The sequence below is a fragment of the Eschrichtius robustus genome, chromosome 9 (assembly GCF_028021215.1).
Source record: "Eschrichtius robustus isolate mEscRob2 chromosome 9, mEscRob2.pri, whole genome shotgun sequence".
In the NCBI taxonomy this organism is placed as follows: Eukaryota; Metazoa; Chordata; class Mammalia; order Artiodactyla; family Eschrichtiidae; genus Eschrichtius; species Eschrichtius robustus.
In genome coordinates this window covers 54,534,122-54,552,125 of record NC_090832.1, presented here as the reverse complement: position 1 = coordinate 54,552,125, position 18,004 = coordinate 54,534,122, and the positions used below count along the sequence as shown (strand labels likewise).

The following is an 18,004-nucleotide window of genomic DNA, read 5'->3' as shown; positions in this document are numbered from 1 at the left end:
ATATAACTAAGAAAATCCAGACAAAATCATTTTCTTGCAAGGTTCAGGATGATTAATTTCAACTAATCTGCATGCATGAATCACATTAAGAATCACAGGAGTCAAGACACAGCTGTCTTTTCCATTGCAGAACTAATAAAATGTCATGCCTCCCCGGTGTCCTAAGTGATACCTTGATACCTTTTTACTTTCAATTTTAAATAAGAGAAGCAGAAATCTTCTGCTCATATAATACACAGGACTGGAGAAACATGGTCTGTACTTTTTGATCGTTCTCAGGGTTAAATAAAGGACAAAAATTTAATTTAAAACAGCTTGGAGGCCAGAAGGGTAAAGATTCAAAATACAAGTAAATTAACAGTTACAGATGGAGGATGGCTTCTCAAGCAGGGCCACCTGAGCACAGGATCCCTAAAGGGGCAAGGGAAGTTGCTGGAGACAAGCTGGTGCCCACTTACTATGAGTCTGTGTTAAAGAAAAGTTACTCTGACACTTGTAAAAAGGTAAAGAAGACTTTATTCAGGACTATTGTGATAGGTGTCAAGACTACTGCAATTAGGGACAGAGGTCAGGCTGAACTCAAATACAGAAAAGACAGCTGGAGATTTACAGCCAATGTGCAGAACGAGGGGATTGGTGATCAAAAATTACTAAGAGAAGATATCAGGGTAGGGGGATTCCTGTTGAAGGCAGGTCAAGCATGTGGGGAATGGACAGGGGAATGAGGAATCTGATCAGATATCAGGGGTAAGGGACTGTCTTTAAACTGACTTAGCAGGATTCTCACAACGACTGGGATATGCAGGCCAAGCAAGGAGGGTGGGGGGCAAGGAACTAAGGCTGAGACCTAATTGAGAAGAGGCTCAGAGGAGCCTGACTAAAGTCTGGTCAAGGAGAGAATCTTTCTTGTCATCAGGCACTGCTCTAGGTGCTGGGGACTCCAAGAAGAGCAAGACAGTCAAGATCCCCGATCTCAGGCAGCTCAAAAATACTCACACACAGTGTTTTTATATGGAGAGAAAAAGAAATCAGAATAGGGGAAAGGGGAAGAAGGGCCAACTACAGAGGGAAAAGTATCAACCAAAAGCATGAGGAAGCATGGTAACTTCTAGGGCAGAAGTCCCTCTTCTCCCAGAGAAAGCTGATAGTGACTTGGAACACGTCTCTGGCAGCCAGCGCAAAAGAGGGTGCGATATTCTTTGGAGGGGGCCTGCTTAGCCGTTTTGAACACTTGGAAAATTATGCAGACTTCTGATGCCCATATGATGGGCCTAGTGCCATTTCCATGCAGTGGCGAGTGAAGTGAGTCAGGGGAGTTACCTGTTCAGACAGGTAAGGACAGGAGCAGCTACAGGAACTGCAGTTCCTGCGGAAAGGCTACGGCCCATTGTTTGCAAGAAATGTGTTCGTGTTACTACTAAGTAAAAATACTGCAAATGTAAATGGCAGAAATGAGGTTCTCCGAAGAGAGGCAAAGGGTAACAGGAGAGAGATTAAGCTCACAGAGAAGCACGCGGTAAGAAGGTCAGTTAGTCCTTGAACAGAAAATCAAATTGACATGAGGAATGTAAATCATAATCAGAGAGAACACTTTTAATTCTCAACATTCTAAGATTTTTTCCATTCTCTATTTATGTAGTTCTGTTTTCCTTTTATCTTTTTCTATGATATTAAGTAGCCATTGGCCACTTTTTAGTGCTTCTTATTTCAAACTGCACACAGGCAGAAAGGTTTCCTGGGAGACAAAGATGATGGAAATGTTATAAAAGAGCTTAAGTGAAATTATTTAGCTCTCCAGACAAGCAATTTAGTGGTGCCTTAATAAATAAAAAATTAATGTACAGTAAAATACTGATAAACCTCCCTGACTTGAAGGTAAAAATGATTAAAATTATAACAGAAAGACCTGAGGTTATCAAAAGGGATATCAATTTCAGCAATATAACATTAACGATTTTATAACACTGGATTTAGTTTTCAGTCACCAGCTATTCAGGGTTAACTCACCTAATATTTCAGTTAACTAGCGTATTTAGCATTTAACTTAAATGTTAATTATTCTTCTCCTTAGTTGAAACAGGGTAACAAAAATGGGGAGCAGTAAGGAAACAGCAAGAAAAAGATCCTAGGTGGCAGTCATAGTCACCGACTGGGCATATGCCCCCCGGAATTTTCAGTTATCAACCTGCAAAATTAAACATATCTCCCATGAGAGGCACACCTCTTCATGTTTTCTTTGATGTAAGGCCTCTTTTCTGATTATGAATCGGGTTTTACAGAGAACAAGTCAAAATCAAGATCTGTGTTTGGAGCAGCTTTGATACTGAAGATAAATTATTTTTAGGGCATCTTCAATCTATTTTAATCCACTACCTAAAACCATTGTGTAGTGATTCCAAATATTCCCCTTTCAGTCAAAAAACAAGAGGATAAAGAAGGCATACTTGAGAGCCCACTGTATGCCAGGAACCCTGCTAGGCCCTTTTCTATGCATTTTCATGATTCCTCACAATTCCTCATGAAGTAGGTATCACTGCCTCACTTGTAGTTGTGGAAATATTAAGAGAAAAGGATAACTTTCCCAAGGTCACCAATTATTTAGAGGTAGAGCTGAGATTAAAATTCACATCTGATTTGAAAGTCTTAAGGTTACTGTCTCAATATACTCAACTGTAATTAATAAGAACTATTTAAAAAATTTTAATGATTATGATATCCATCTGCTATGTCTCCCCTGTTATAAACCAAATATAATTAGTGTCTCCAACAGTTAAACTCACACACAGTACTTGTTTTTTTAATCAGTTATAATCATATTATTAACTCATAACGAAGCAGCAATCAATTAAAAAAACAAAAAAAAACGAAGACCTCTCTAATCTTGACCTACACAATTGACTTTTGAACACAAGGATGGAAACTGATTTCCGGTTCATCTTCTTAGTACTGGTCAATTATTGCAACTGTTGAGAGCTTTCAGAATCCCACGACCACCGTTCAAAAGAAGAGCTCCTCTGAGGTTTATGTTACCCACAAGTTTAATACTAATAAAGCAATAATTTAAAAAAGATTACAGGCCCAGCGTTACACCCAGAATTTAGCAGCTATCACTGGGAACACTCTCCAAACTGATCCTAACCCATCTGTGTGCAACTCAACAGCTTAAATTCACCTATCTTACTCACTTAAATTCTGCTTTCTTGTCAACAGTATATTATGTATTTTTCTGAATGACACAATGAATTTCACATACTTGTCAGTTTAGTAACCTTCTTATAAAATGACATCAGGTTAGTAACATAAGACTTATTTGCTCTATTGTCTTCCATGTGGTTTTCCACGAGCTCACTGGAATGGTCTTTTTGCTACTTCAACTTGTCTAGGCTGATGTCCTGAGTTAATCGATCAAACATTAATCTAGGTGTTACTGTGAAGGTATTTTATAGATATGATTAAAGACCATAATCAGTTGACTTTAACTAAAGGAGATTATCCTAGATAATCTAGGTAGGCCTGAGCCTTCCAGCAGAGCTGAGGCTTCCATGAATAAGAAGAAATTCAACTTGTGGACGGCAGCCTGCCCTTCCTGATAGCCTGCCCTACCGGTTTCAGACTTATCTAGCCAGACCCATAATCGTGTAAGCCAATTCCTTGCAATAAATCTCTTACTATATATATCCTACTGGTTCTGCTTCTCTGGTTAAACAGTGAAGATACATTCACAGACCATCAATATTTCACAAACATAAAACACCTAGAAATACCTTTAGTGAGAAAGATGTAGCTCCTATGCAACTCAGAGATACAGTCCCAAATAAATTTATAGATTTACACATAGCTCTAGTCAAACACAGCTGGATTTTTTTCAGATCATGGCAAAATAATCTTAAAGTTCTTCTGTAAGAATTTTTAAAGAAAGAGAGAAAAAGAGAACAATTTGGACAAGAATAATTGCTAACGTTTACTGAGTGCTTACTCTGTGCTGGGCTCTTCACCTAAGCTACACAAAACCATCTAGGAAACAGAGAAGACAATGGTCACATAAGCTAAGGAAAGATCAAGTCGGGAAGGGAGGCCAGGACCTGGCTTATGTGGTAAATAATGCCTTCCAATCTGAATGCATCCTAGCCAGTGGGTTTCTTGATGTACTTGTGAGGAGGGGCGGATTCTGTGTCCTCCTATCCCGCCATCTTGACTCCTCCCCGGCCACTAGGACTTCTTAGATGCTTCCCTGTTTCTCCCTCATGCACCTCTAGTACACCTGTGCACGTCTGTACTGCCTTCCTTCTGGAATCCCAATCTCTGGGTATCACACCCTCTTCTCTAATTCCTCATGAGTGCTGAAAAAGTGGTGGGGGGAGAGATAGTGAAAAAAAAAAAAAAACGTAAGGACCAAGAGGTCAGGGAGAAAACAGAGGCGCCAGCACTTGCTAAGTCTCATTCAAAGTATTACCATCTATTATTAAAGTGGACGGAGCAATTGCAGTTCAGTATATGAATATGTGGATGAAACTGCTTAATTTACTCCAGCTGCAGAGAAGACAATTTGTGTACCTTTTAAAAACTAGCCTACCTAATAATTTAAAGATATAATGAAGTTAATAAATACAAAATGAAAGCAGCACTCTCTGGAGGGAGAACACTGTAACTGAAATTTTTAATAAACTGGAGAAAAGCCAAGTCCCTGCCACCATCCTAGACCCACAGAGGAACACTGGGCAGGACGGCAGCACAGTAACTGCTGTTGGCTTCTTTCAGATTTGACCTTCCATGCTCAGCTCTATGCAGACCTAGACTTGCAACTCAAGTGAGCGATTCTTGGGCGGTGGTGTGCTCCTGTCAGAGAATGTGAAACTGATGCGGTGGATGCAATTTTCTTAAGATCAAAATGGGTGTATCTTTTTTTTTTCCAAACAGAAAAAAAAAATGTAGCTTTATGCAATGGATATATATTTAATATTAGAAGAGAGATGACTTCATCCTGCTGTACGTGTGAATGGTGCTCTGTAACAGCTAAGAATGTTAGGATACAGATCTTGCTCAGAGAAGTTCAAAAATGATGCAGTGTCCAATCAATAATAAAAAAAAGGTATATATTTTCTGATCATAATGTAATATAGATTAGATACTAATAATGAGGTAATCTAATCAATAATTAGAAATGTACTCAATATTGTATATTTTGAAAATTTGTGTCAACTATCTCTAAAATATATTTATTTTACATTAACCAGAACATGGTGTAATTGTATCCTTGTCTGGGTGCTAGTGTATCCCTGATAGAGTTTTTGGGTCTGAGAATTTTCAGCATAGTACATAGTGCAGCTGAAAAGCTTTAATGCTTGATGATGGTGCTAGTATGATAATAAATGTTGGAAGAAAACAACATTTAAAATGAGCCACATCTAGAACTTGTAACTGGCTGGTCCTATGCTTACTATCTTGATACATATGGTTTCAGCAAGCAAAATCAGGCTGACATTGTACGTGTGTTCAGTACTGAGCAGTTGTCCGGTGATCATCTTTTAACCCAATAAATTGTCACTGGTGTCCTATCTCTTTCCTGTGACAGTTTGCACCATTACATCTAGACAGTCATAATGCTTTACAGACCAAAGGGCCAGTTTCCTTCCCCCCAAACACTCTTCATGTGCAATGTGGATGGGAAACTTTCACACTCATAAGCATGCAAAAAATATGGTTAGCCTCAATCTACAGAGAAAATGCTAAAGCCAACAAAGAGCTTCATTCAATTTCTTTTCATTTTAAGGAATAATATCGAAAGAAAAAACCATATGAACTGAGATGACGTGGTTAAATGGAAGAAGGTTTCTTGGGAAACCAATTAGAAGACCAACGTAATCGCTTTTTAATGGAGCTTCCTGGAGTAACCATCCGTGTTTGAAAGACAGCTTACCGGTGATGCCACTGGGTTCCCGCTGGAGGTCACAATACCAGAGTCGGTTTACGGGATCACACCCCTCCCTTATCGACAACAAGACGTAGCGACCGTCGTCAGATAACTATGAAGGGAACAAAAATAGCACACGGGGCTGATTAGAATATATTTTTTGTGAGAACACTGTTAAATATTAATTAAAAAATAAAGGTTCACCGCAAATGCAGTATCTTTATCCCAAACAGTTGGATTGGATATGAAAGTTATCAGAAGAAAAGGTGAACATCAATTTTTTAACTTATTTCACTGTTAATCACAGTTTATTTTAACAAAACACAGTGAAATATTTAAGTTGAAAATATTTATATATAACTGAATGCCATGACTCAGTGTGACTTTTATTTAAAGTCTATTCTTTATAGTCAATAATACTGTAATAATTTTGTATGGTGACAGATGGTTACTGGACTTGTCACAGTGATCGTTTGTTATGTATTTGTTGGATCGCTATGTTGTACACCTGAAACTAACACGACAGTCTATGTCAATTACACTTAAATTTTTTAAAAGTTAAAAAAAATAAAGTCTATTCTTTAACTGAAAAATACATGCAATCTGTCATTTTGAATATAATGTCCCTGAGTTTGAAATTTTGTCACAGGTTACACATTTTAAAAGCTGTTCTAAATGAGTAAGAATTAGCAAAATGGGCACAGATGCACAAACGTTCATTTGTGGTTCATACTGGTCACATTAGCAAGTTTCTACTGAACTAAACAACTTATTTATTTATTCATTCATTCATTCATTCATTCATTCATTTATTTATGGCTGTGTTGGGTCTTCGTTTCTGTGCGAGGGCTTTCTCCAGTTGCGGCGAGCGGGGGCCACTCTTTATCGCGGTGCGCGGGCCTCTCACTATCGTGGCCTCTCTTGTTGCAGAGCACAGGCTCCAGACGCGCAGGCTCAGTAGTTGCGGCTCACGGGCCTAGCCGCTCTGCGGCATGTGGGATCTTCCCGGACCGGGGCACGATCCCGTGTCCCCTGCATTGGCAGGCGAACTCTTAACCACTGCACCACCAGGGAAGCACTGAACAACTTTTAATGCGTATCTTTAGTCCCCTATATATCACAAGGCAGCAGAGATAAAAGACCTGTGCTTCAGTGGATTTCTTTTAAAATATTAAACAGGAGAATCTTAGGTAGCAAAAAGAATCTTGATAAAAAATGAATGCAACAAATAATACATTATGGTTTTGAGTTGTCAAAATTGATATAAGTAGTATCAGACTATATACATCCTTTTGCAACTTTTTTCATTCAATATAATTTAAAAAATTAATCCATGTTGATACATGTATATTTGCTTCACTTATTTTAACTGCTGTAAAATATTCCAAACTAGGAATATGACAAACTAGGAATACATCACAACTAATTGATCCATTTTCCTACCACATAATTAGATTATTTCCATTTTCGTCCTTTGTGGTTTTTGTCCTTATTACAAGCAATACTTTAAAAAATTCCTGAACATGTTTTTCGTGGCCTCATATACCTGTTTCCCGGGGTACATAACTACAAGTAAAACTGCTCAGTGGTATGATATGCACACACTCAACTTTACTAGATGTTGCCAAATTATTTTCCTAACTGGTTGTATTGACTTACACTCACGTATCGGCTGTCCTGTTTTCCACATCCTACTCTGAAGGTGAATTTTATGTGTCATCTTGGCTAGGCCACAGGACCTATATATTTGGTTTATTCTAGATGTTTCTGTGAAGGTGTTTTTTTTGGATGAGGTTAACGTTTAAACTGGTGGACTTTGAGTAAAGCTGACTACTCTCCATAATGTGGGTCAATCTCAACCAATCAGTTGAAGGCCTTCATAGAAAAAGACTGACCTCCCCTGGCCAGAAGGAATTCTGCCAACAGATGGCCCTTGGACTCAAGCTGAAACTCCTCCCTAGGTTTCCAGCCTGTCAGCCTACCCTGTAGATTTTGGAAGTGTCAAGCCCCTACAATCATGTTAGCCAATTCCTTTAAACAAGTTTCTCTCTCTATATATATATATTATATATACATATATTCCATTGGTTCTGTTTCTCTGGAGAACCCTGACGAATGCACTTACCAACAACTGCTATTCCTTCATTTATTCATTCAATAAATAGCTGCTAAGCAACTATTATGTGCAAGACATTTTCCTAGATGCTAAAGATAAATCAGTGAATAAATCAAGGGGGAAAGTTACACCCTAGTGGAGGAGACATGCCCATAAATATGGAGTAACGTAGTCTATTATAAAATGCTAAATGCCGTACAGAACATGAACAGGTCTGGGTAAGGGAGGCAGGATGTGTGGGGAGGGACTACAGTTTTAAATATGGCAGTCAAGGAAGGCTTCATAAGAAGGTGTCTTGCCAACTGATGGGAACATGCTGTATAGCACAGGGAACTCTACCTAAATGGGAGGGAAGTCCAAAAGGGAGGGGATATCTGTATGTGTATGGCTGATTCATTTTGTTGTGCAGTGGAGGCTAATACAACATTGTAAAGCAACCATACTCCAATAAAAGCTTAAAAAAAAAAAAAAGGTGCCTTTCCACTGTCTTCTGACTTGAATTGTTTCAGATGAGAAGTCATTCATGTTTTTCTCCCTATGTACAATGTAATGTGTTTTCTTACCTGGCTGCTTTTAAATTTTTCTTATTATCTTTAGTCTTCTACGAATTGATTATAATGGGCTTCGCTGTAGTAGCCTCTTTCAGATTTGTTGAGCTTCTTGAATCTGCAGGTTTGTCTATTTTACCAAATTTGTAACATTTTTGGCTGTTTTTTTCCTCGTATGATTTTTGTGTCCCCTCATCCCTACCCTAGGACTTCAAATACATAATGTTAGATCACTTAGTATTGTTCTACAGTTCAGTGAGACTGTGTTCATTTTTGTTTCAGTTTTTTTCTGTGGTTTAGTTTCAACTTGCTGTCTTCAAATTCAGGTATTTTCTTGTATAGTATCTAAACTGCTATTAAACACATGCAGAGAATTTTTCGATTCAGATAGTTTATTTTTCACCTCCAGAAGAATATTTGGTTATTTTTATGTTTCCTATTTCTTTGTTCATTTATAATTCATTAACATTTCCTAAAATCCTTTTAAAATTATTTTTATAATTGCTTTCAAAAAGTCTATGTCTGCTAATTCTACTCCCTGTAATTTCTAGATCTGTTTTATTGACTAGTTTTTCTCCTGGTTATAAGTCACATTTTCCTGCTTCTTTACATATTGAGGAATTTTTTTTTTATTGGATTTTGAACATTTTTAATGCTATCTGGGTTTGCTTTTTTTTTTTTTTTTTTTTGGTCTTTCTTTAAAATGTTTTGAGGCAGTTAATTTGGTGGATCAGCTGGATCCATCTAAGGTTTATTTTCAAACTTTGTTGGGGAAGGTCTACAGCCCTCCTGCAAAGGCATGGATGGCCTTTCTGGGGTCTCTGCTGAATACCCTGGGTGTTCACAAGGCCCTTCTACTTTAATGGTTAGAATGTGAAAGTCTCCCAGACTTGTTAACCTCTGGTAGTTAACAGCTTGCGAGTCGCTGGTGGTTGTTCTCAGCTTGAATCATGGAGCCTCATCTTATGCATGCACCACTCAACAGTCAGCCTAAGATGCAGGGGGACGCCAAGGAGATTTCTGGGACTCTTAGTGGGTGGTTCCCCCTTCGGGCACTGTGCCTGCAAATTCCAGTGGCTTCAGTCTTCCTGAATTCCAATCTTTGGAGCCTTAGTTCAGTGAGACTGTAATATTCTGGGGGTTCCTCCTTCTTGTGCCAGAGTTCAGAAAAAAGATGCAGGGGGACGCCAAGGAGATTTCTGGGACTCTTAGTGGGTGGTTCCCCCTTCGGGCACTGTGCCTGCAAATTCCAGTGGCTTCAGTCTTCCTGAATTCCAATCTTTGGAGCCTTAGTTCAGTGAGACTGTAATATTCTGGGGGTTCCTCCTTCTTGTGCCAGAGTTCAGAAAAAAGATGCAGGGGGACGCCAAGGAGATTTCTGGGACTCTTAGTGGGTGGTTCCCCCTTCGGGCACTGTGCCTGCAAATTCCAGTGGCTTCAGTCTTCCTGAATTCCAATCTTTGGAGCCTTAGTTCAGTGAGACTGTAAATATTCTGGGGGTTCCTCCTTCTTGTGCCAGAGTTCAGAAAATCCCTCCAGGCAGAAAGCTGGGGCAATCATATGACATCTCTCTCACACGTCACAGTCGTATGATACCTGCAGACCAGTATCTGCAAACAGATGCTTTGTCTACTTCGGATAGTTTTCTAGCTGTTTACGGCAGGAGGGTTAGTCCAGTATCAGTTACACATCATGGCCAGAAGCAAAAACTTGTCATTATGCTTTTATTTGTTTAACTCATTTTTAATTCTTTACTGGATGATTACAATTTTAGGGTATAGTATTATGTATGTTTAAAATACAGAGATGTAAGAATTAAGAATGTAATATAAGACTAATTAAAAAGATAATATTTATGATTAATAAAAAACGTAACAATGATATAGTTTCTTTTGTCTTATTACATAGTAGGCTATTTTTAGGGTTTTACTTACTAGCAGCATGGAGTTTTTAGACTTGGAGGAATTAGATTCCAGCTCTCCAGAAATGCCCATCCACTTTCTATCAGCAGGTTTGTTTTGGTAAACCAGCTGTCTGTCAGTCGGGCTCTCTGCATTTGTAAATTCATCACAATGGCTGTGTGTGTCTACAACATCCAGTATGTTTAAGAACTTGGCAGCACACCGGATGTGAAACACCTCTTTCTCAGAACAATTATTTTAAAGCACAGAGGTAATTTGTACTTGTGAAATAGAAGTGGGATTCCAACTAAGTACAGTTTTATAAAAGATTCTAGAAAAGTCCCATTTAATTTGGCTGTTCTTTCTTGGTGACATTTTTTCTGAGTTCTGAAGTTGTCTCCTTTCCAAAAAATGAATCATATTTTGCTGTATGAGTTTTGGTCACAAGCTACACATGACACCGAACTACTCAGGTGCACTCTCTTCATCTCTTTCCAGGCTCCTTCTAGCCTTTTCAAAGACTGTCAAATGGTTTTGGAGAAACTGCATATACATTTATGATTTCCATGTATTATTTTCTCCATTCTCATCCTCAGTGTATTTCCGAAAATTACCTGTCATTACATTTTAAGTGGGTTTCGTAAAAATGAACATCTGGCTTGACGGAGTTTAAAAATTCACTCTAAGAATCCATATTTTGTCTTTATTAATTGTTACTGCTTCCACATCTTAATTTTGAACATTCTAGTCACCTTGCTTTTCCCTTCTCCTTTTCTCTTTACACTGTATTAATATAAATTTCTTTATAAACTTTTTCCCTTCATTGACTGCATTGGGAGTTATATACTTTATTTCTAGTCTTTTATACATTTTCCTTAAGCTTTTCATATACATAGCTAATAAACCAGTGTCTAGAAATTCAGTTCCACCTCATTTTTAAACCATCCTATACTAAGAATATCATTAGCAACCTCACAATTATAACTTTATTAAATGTAATGGAAAGCAGCCTCATTAATAATACTTCATACTTTTGTTCTTTTGTCCTTTAAATAAAGACAGACTCTTTATAGCTTAGTGCTTAGAGTCATGCTACATCAATCATAAATGATGGCTAATTCAGCTGCAGTGATTCAGCCAACAGAATGACAGGGCAGTAAAACACTGCAACAACCACACCAAACCTTCGATGACAGCTGTCTCAAGCACATCTAATGAGTTTTTCTCAGTATTTCTGCCTGCACCAAATGGTTGCCGCAGTTTATATTTAATCTAAGGCAGGAAGTCCCAAGGGAATTGCTGTTGGGATGCCAATTAAGTCAGTCTTTTTCTCTATAACTCTCTTCATCACAACCCAGAGATATTCCATAGCCACTAAACAAATCTGCTAAACTGCAAACAACTCTGAATTTCAAATGCTCAAGGTCTCAAATTTCAAAATCATTTATAAGTCATTGTTGCCCTAAAATATATAGTTTAGAAATATACCTTTTTCCACTAAAATTTAATCAGTAACAATGCATTCAACCACGGCCTCACATTCAGACTATTTCAAGACAACTTAAAAAACGAATTTTGGGAATCACTGGGAGGCGAAGACAAAAATAATGTTGATGATGAGGAGACTTAAATCTCAACAGAAGAAAGTGACTTTCCTGAAATCCAGATAAAAGAAAGATAGAAAAGCAGGAGAGCCAAGGGCCCCTTCAGGCCTTCATGAACAGTATAAATTCCAGTTCACAAAACATTGTTTTTCTTTAAACAATAAGACACAGGCTAGAAAAACCGTGTTCTCTAGAAGCAATTAATCTCATTCAAAAGCACTGACTTTTCACAACAGGGCTGCAATAATGCTAGACTGACCAATTATGAAATTTGTAATTCTTAAATCACAGCTTCCTTTTACTTTACGTCTATATTAAACAAATTTTCCTTAAGTCAAAATGATTTTATTTCATGAAATCTACCTTTTATGTAAATAAATATTAACAAAAACAAAATTCTAAGAACTACTGTAAATAAAATATTGACATTTGCTGATATTAAGTCCATTGATTGCATTTCAAACAATACCAACAGGATGAAAGTTAAAACTCTTAACCATTCTTACTACTGACAATTCTTTTAAAAAGTATTTCCCTTTAGACACAAGTTACTTTGACAACCTAATTGTGTGAAGTCATTTGCTGAATTACATTTAGAGTACTGATTAAATATCTTTAGAAAATGTTAATTAAGGGAGACAGGAATAACATCTGTATTGATAAAAGTATCTGGAAAGAGAAAAAATTCAAATGTACGAAGAATGTGGTATTCACAGATAGGCTACATAACATTTGGAAATCTGCTGGTACTTAGCTATTCATTATCCATAACCAGATAAAAAACAAAGCCAAAAGCCATCCTCCCTTGCTCCTGGGGTAGATGAAGTTGGAGATAAAACTGTCACAAAAGGTGGCTGGTTTTAACAGGAGAATCTGCTGCCAGCCAACTTTCCATCTCCTTTACCAGAGACACAATTTAACATGTGCCACCAAACACAGCCGTCCACTATCTGGGGGAGTCAGAGCTGAGGCTGTTTATTCAACCAACATTTACTGAGAATCTGCTGCGGCTGAACCAGGTTCTGGAACACACAGATCAATAGCACAGGGCATTCAAGACCTTATGCTTAGGTGGGAGAGTTAGACACTTAGACACACACACACACACAGTTATACTGTAAACATTAATAGTCAGAAATACAAAGCATTGACGAGAGTGCCAGAGAGCAGCATCTAACAGGGAAGGGAGCTGGGAGGAAGAGTGAGATCTGAGAAGGCTCTTGGGGGGACTTCCCTGGCGGTTCAGAGGTCCAGACTCCGCGCTTCCACTGCAGGGGGCGTGGGTTGGATCCCTGGTTGGGGGACTAGGATCTTGCATGCTGTCCTGTGCAGCCAAAATAAATACATAAATTAAAAAAATTCATTTGAGAAGGCTCTTGGGAATGGATGGTCCCTAACTGATTTTTAAAAGGGAAGCAGAATTCCTCTAAAAGTGATTGCTTGACTCTTTCCATTCTTATAGCTGCAATGCTGGCATAGGTATCTGGTTCAGAGAGCTATGTCTAACACACACTCAAGCTACACAGACACTCATTCTCAAGTGTACATCTCATCAACAGACATCAGCACGAGTAGCGGACTGGGGTCTGCTGAAGCGCTCACTCCCCCAGCTGCCGGGCGCTGGGAGCAGGCAGCTCTCAGCTGAGCACCTTGGGGCCTTGTCCTCTGAGTGAAGAGAGCCACCCCTCCCAAGGTCACACATTCTTTTCCGTTCATCCCACATGCAGTGACTGATTAATGCATAAAGGTATACAGGCCCAGGCCCCTCACCGCTAGTTAGGAAAATGCTGAAGGGCTAACCCAGCTCAAGAGCTCCCTATAGGACCGGCTGAGGCCCTTGTCATGATTTCATTCAACTTCTCCCCCTTCTGCCTTCACTCCCCAGCACAGGAGAAGGTTCCGAAAGCACCCCCACTGAACTTCTGGAGGCTGCTCCCCAGGGAACCTGACCTGTGACAGCATGCAAGGCATCATGTCATCTGGTTTCTCATCTTGGCATATTTTACGCTAACTGAAGGAAACCTTTTTAAGTGGTGGTTGCTAGTTTTGGAGAGGGGCACCCAAAACGGGGCACCTTTACAGTTATCAAAAGGTCGGGTATAAGGTATGGGGTTATCAGACTTTATACTTTCATTAAAGAAGCCACATGAGTTCACTGAGAAATTTTACCTGTGTGTATTGTGGTATTCAGCCTCCCTGGGACAGTCATATTTACCAGGGAAACCTTTGACGGACATCATGCAAACTATTCGACTATTCGACAGTGTATATATTTTATACTTTATTCTGTTAGATTCACATGTGCTGCTCCAACACACACATGACTCAGCACATTCAGGAATGTAACCCTTACAAACCCAGAAACCATCAGACATGAAATTTAGAGATAAGCAGCAACCAGAGCAAACCTCTGGGGAATCTACTCCCAAATAAGACGTTTTTATGAAATTTCTTCTGTTAATGCCTCATGTAGGTGTGACCGTGACCCATTTAGACCAGAGTCTGGGTCAAGCTGCACCGTGTTCACAAGAGGTCACTGGCTCCACCATCGGCTCATCTGAGGCTTTTTAAAAAAATATGAGTTGACAGAAATAAGTGTGAAATAGAACATATGTTCTATGTCGATAGAACATAAATAATAAATATATCGATAATAGTAGTTTCTCTAGAGAATGGGATCTTTGTATGTTATTCTATTTATTTATTTTTTTAAATTTATTTTACTTATTTATTTATTATTATGATTATTATTTTTTGGCTGCCTTGGGTCTTCGTTGCTGCGCTCGGGCTTTCTCTAGTTGCGGTGAGCAGGGGCTACTCTTCATTGCGGTGCGCGGGCTTCTCATTGCGGTGGCTTCTCTTGTTGCGGAGCACGGGCTCTAGGCTCACGGGCTTCAGTAGTTGTGGCACACGGGCTCAGTAGTTGTGGCTCACGGGCTCTAGAGCGCAGGCTCAGTAGTTGTGGCGCACGGGCTTAGCTGCCCCGCGGCATGTGGGATCTTCCCGGACCAGGGCTCGAACCCGTGTCCCCTGCATTGGCAGGTGGATTCTTAATCACTGCACCACCAGGGAAGTCCCTTGGATGTTATTTTAAACAATAAACTTATTTATTATTACTAGCATAAAAATTTTAAAGTAGATGAATCTGGCTATTTTTAGTCTCAACACTATATAGTAAAAACAGCTGGGCTTTCCAGCTGACCTGAATAAGCTAGCTTTTCTTCATGCATCTCATATTAAGAGAAAATTAACAGAAGATCACTTTATTAATGTTTTAAATTTGCAACCATTTAACTATCTACAAAGTTGTCTTTCAAAACGTTGCGACCCATAACTAATATTTACATATACATAGAATACGTGGACTTTCATCAAACTTATTATCCTTTTCAAGGAAAAGCTCATAAGCTGTTTTATACTAGAGCTACTAGACTCCATGGTTACATGGTCTTGTGTTAATAACCAAAGCTTCACGAACATGAAATTTCTTTAATATATATAATTTTTTCCACTTAGAATCCAACAAGAGGGTGGATAAAGTCTTTTCATAATTTGAAAGTACATGCACTCCTTCAAATCGAGGAAACTACTTTCTTTTATATATTATGACAAAATAATTCATTGTGTGTATAAAAAAAGTATACTAAAAAGCAGTGAGACTTAAAATTGCCTGGGAAATTAACAAAAGGCGTGAAAATGGATTTTAATCACTTTGAGAGTTAATCATGTTTCTCTCAGAGCAGGAAACTCTTATCAGTTTTATCTCACAGACTCTTGTGGATTCCTTTCATAATAGTTGTGAATCATGACAACATCTCTTTACTAAGTATGTTTCCAAAACATAATCTAGGAAAACTTTTAAATGTCAAACTAATCACCTACAGTGATGGCTCTTCAGGTATGGGACTCATTATGGATTTGTAATAAAAACAGGAGACAGTGTCAGTAGCAGAAGCACGGGATAGTCTAAGCAATATGATGTGCACTGACATAAACATTTCTAATAGGTAGTCCTTAAATCAGCTTTCCCAATACTGGGTGCTACTACAGCAATGCGGGAGAAAGGAAATCAACCTCAGTATTCTATGATGTGTTGCTTGGTATGCCGGAAACAGGTATACCAGAAAATGCTAGGAAAAGAAAACCCATTCAAAGTAAAATTAGTAACGAAGGTCTCGACATGCTATAGCCACTCTTGTTTCTCGTCTACCTGATTGTTTCTCTGGCACATAAGCTCGGTTATTTCAGAATCGACTGTTTTTTTTCTTTTTTCCCCCACTGAGCAGTAAGGGGGGTAGCTGAGAATAGTGACTGACCAGCAAATCCAACTTCTACCACAAAACCAACTCTCTCCTATCAGGAGCTGTTTTATGAATTCAGAGCAGCGCTACCTGCAGCCTTGCTCACATCCAGGTCTCTAGTTTGGCTTCCTGACTTTCTGCCTTCCCCATCATGCTCTGAGATGTCCCTGCGTGCCCATCAGCCTGATGGAGATTATCACTTCATGCAGTGCTGGCGAAAGAGAGGACGTGGGCCGTGAGCCTCGGACACACACAGTCCAGGGAGGAGTCCCCCTGGGACTGATACAAGGACTGCCACTCCTGTGATGAACAGAAGGAATCAGTCTCCAGGAGCCAGTGAAAGTGCAGGACTCCCTGGGACAGCACGGTGAAGGGTCACCAATCAGAAGACAGGCTGGCAGCCTCAGGTTCAAGTACCGAAGTTAAGGTCAAGAGGACAACGGTGTCTTTAGAATGAAACACAAACTGAACGTGGTGGGAATTCTGTCATGGGCCCCCAAGCCTCTATGTATTACTTTAAAATGTTTATACAGAATAGTTTACTACAGCCAAAACATCTTCCATCAGGGCCAGAGCCTGCCCATCTCTGCTCCTGAGTACCACCTGGCCCCGGCACAGTGGTGGACCCAAGGTAATAAGGGCTTCTAGGTATTTGGGGAGTAAATGCATGAACTGTGCCGACCAGGAAGAGGGCTGCTGAGCAACACTGCTCAAGCGGAAACCATCCAACAAGAAAGGGGCAGGTGAGGCAGAGTTTCCTGAGGAACATCTGACTTTAGTGTGTATGCTCTGTAAGGCAACGCTGGGTGCACCAGCGTCTACAGGGTCTTTGTGTGCGTGAGCCTCAGCGGGGGAAGGGGGAGTACAGAAATTAACATTCTGAGTGCCCACCATGAGTCAAGCATTAGGTAATGTTCATATATATGTAATACACATAAATGTGTACAAGTTCATATATATGTAATATACATAAATGTGTACACAAACACAGTTGACCCTTGAACAACTTGGGTCCGCTTACACACAGATTTTTTTCAGTAGGAAATGCTACGGGTTCAGAGTTGGTTGAATCTGTGGATGTGGAATAGTGGATACGGAGGAACCGCATATATAAAGGGACCATAAGTTATAAGCACCCCTAACCCCTGCATTGTTCAAGGGTCAGCTGTATATACATACTTTAACTACTAGGGATCACAGTGAACATACAAAGATGGTTTATGGGGATATGTGATAAATATTAAGATCAAGATTACCTTTGTACAATAAAATTAGGTTCTCAGTGTAGGATTCAGCTAGATAATCACAAAGAGGCTGGGCATTTTCTTCTTAATCCTTTCTAAAGGGACTTGATATATTTTCAGAATCTACACTCTAGAGCACCCTCTGCTGGGAAAAGTGCCTCAAAATGCTTGCTTTGTGGGGTTTTTTTTTTCTCCAAATGCTCTACACGTCACTTTAAAATAGACTTTTTTGTCCAAAAGAACCTTCTAAAACATGATTATTTCCATCCTCCCACAATCCTGCCCTCCATCTGAAAGCGCACAGTCTATCTTACATAATAACTGACATCACTGCCCCTCCAAGCCCAATGCCAGGTATGTGTTTCATGTTACCCCCAGG

At 39.3% G+C, this 18,004-nt stretch overlaps 1 protein-coding gene across 1 annotated transcript in view; it reads right to left on the bottom strand.

Moving 5' to 3' along the window:
* PREP (prolyl endopeptidase) overlaps positions 1 to 18,004 on the bottom strand; it is a 137,521-nt gene that overhangs the window by 79,153 nt on the left and 40,364 nt on the right. Inside the window, exon 7 of the mRNA XM_068551380.1 lies at positions 5,918 to 6,023. Coding sequence (XP_068407481.1) covers positions 5,918 to 6,023 — 106 coding nt within the window. The remainder of the gene's footprint in view (positions 1 to 5,917; positions 6,024 to 18,004) is intronic.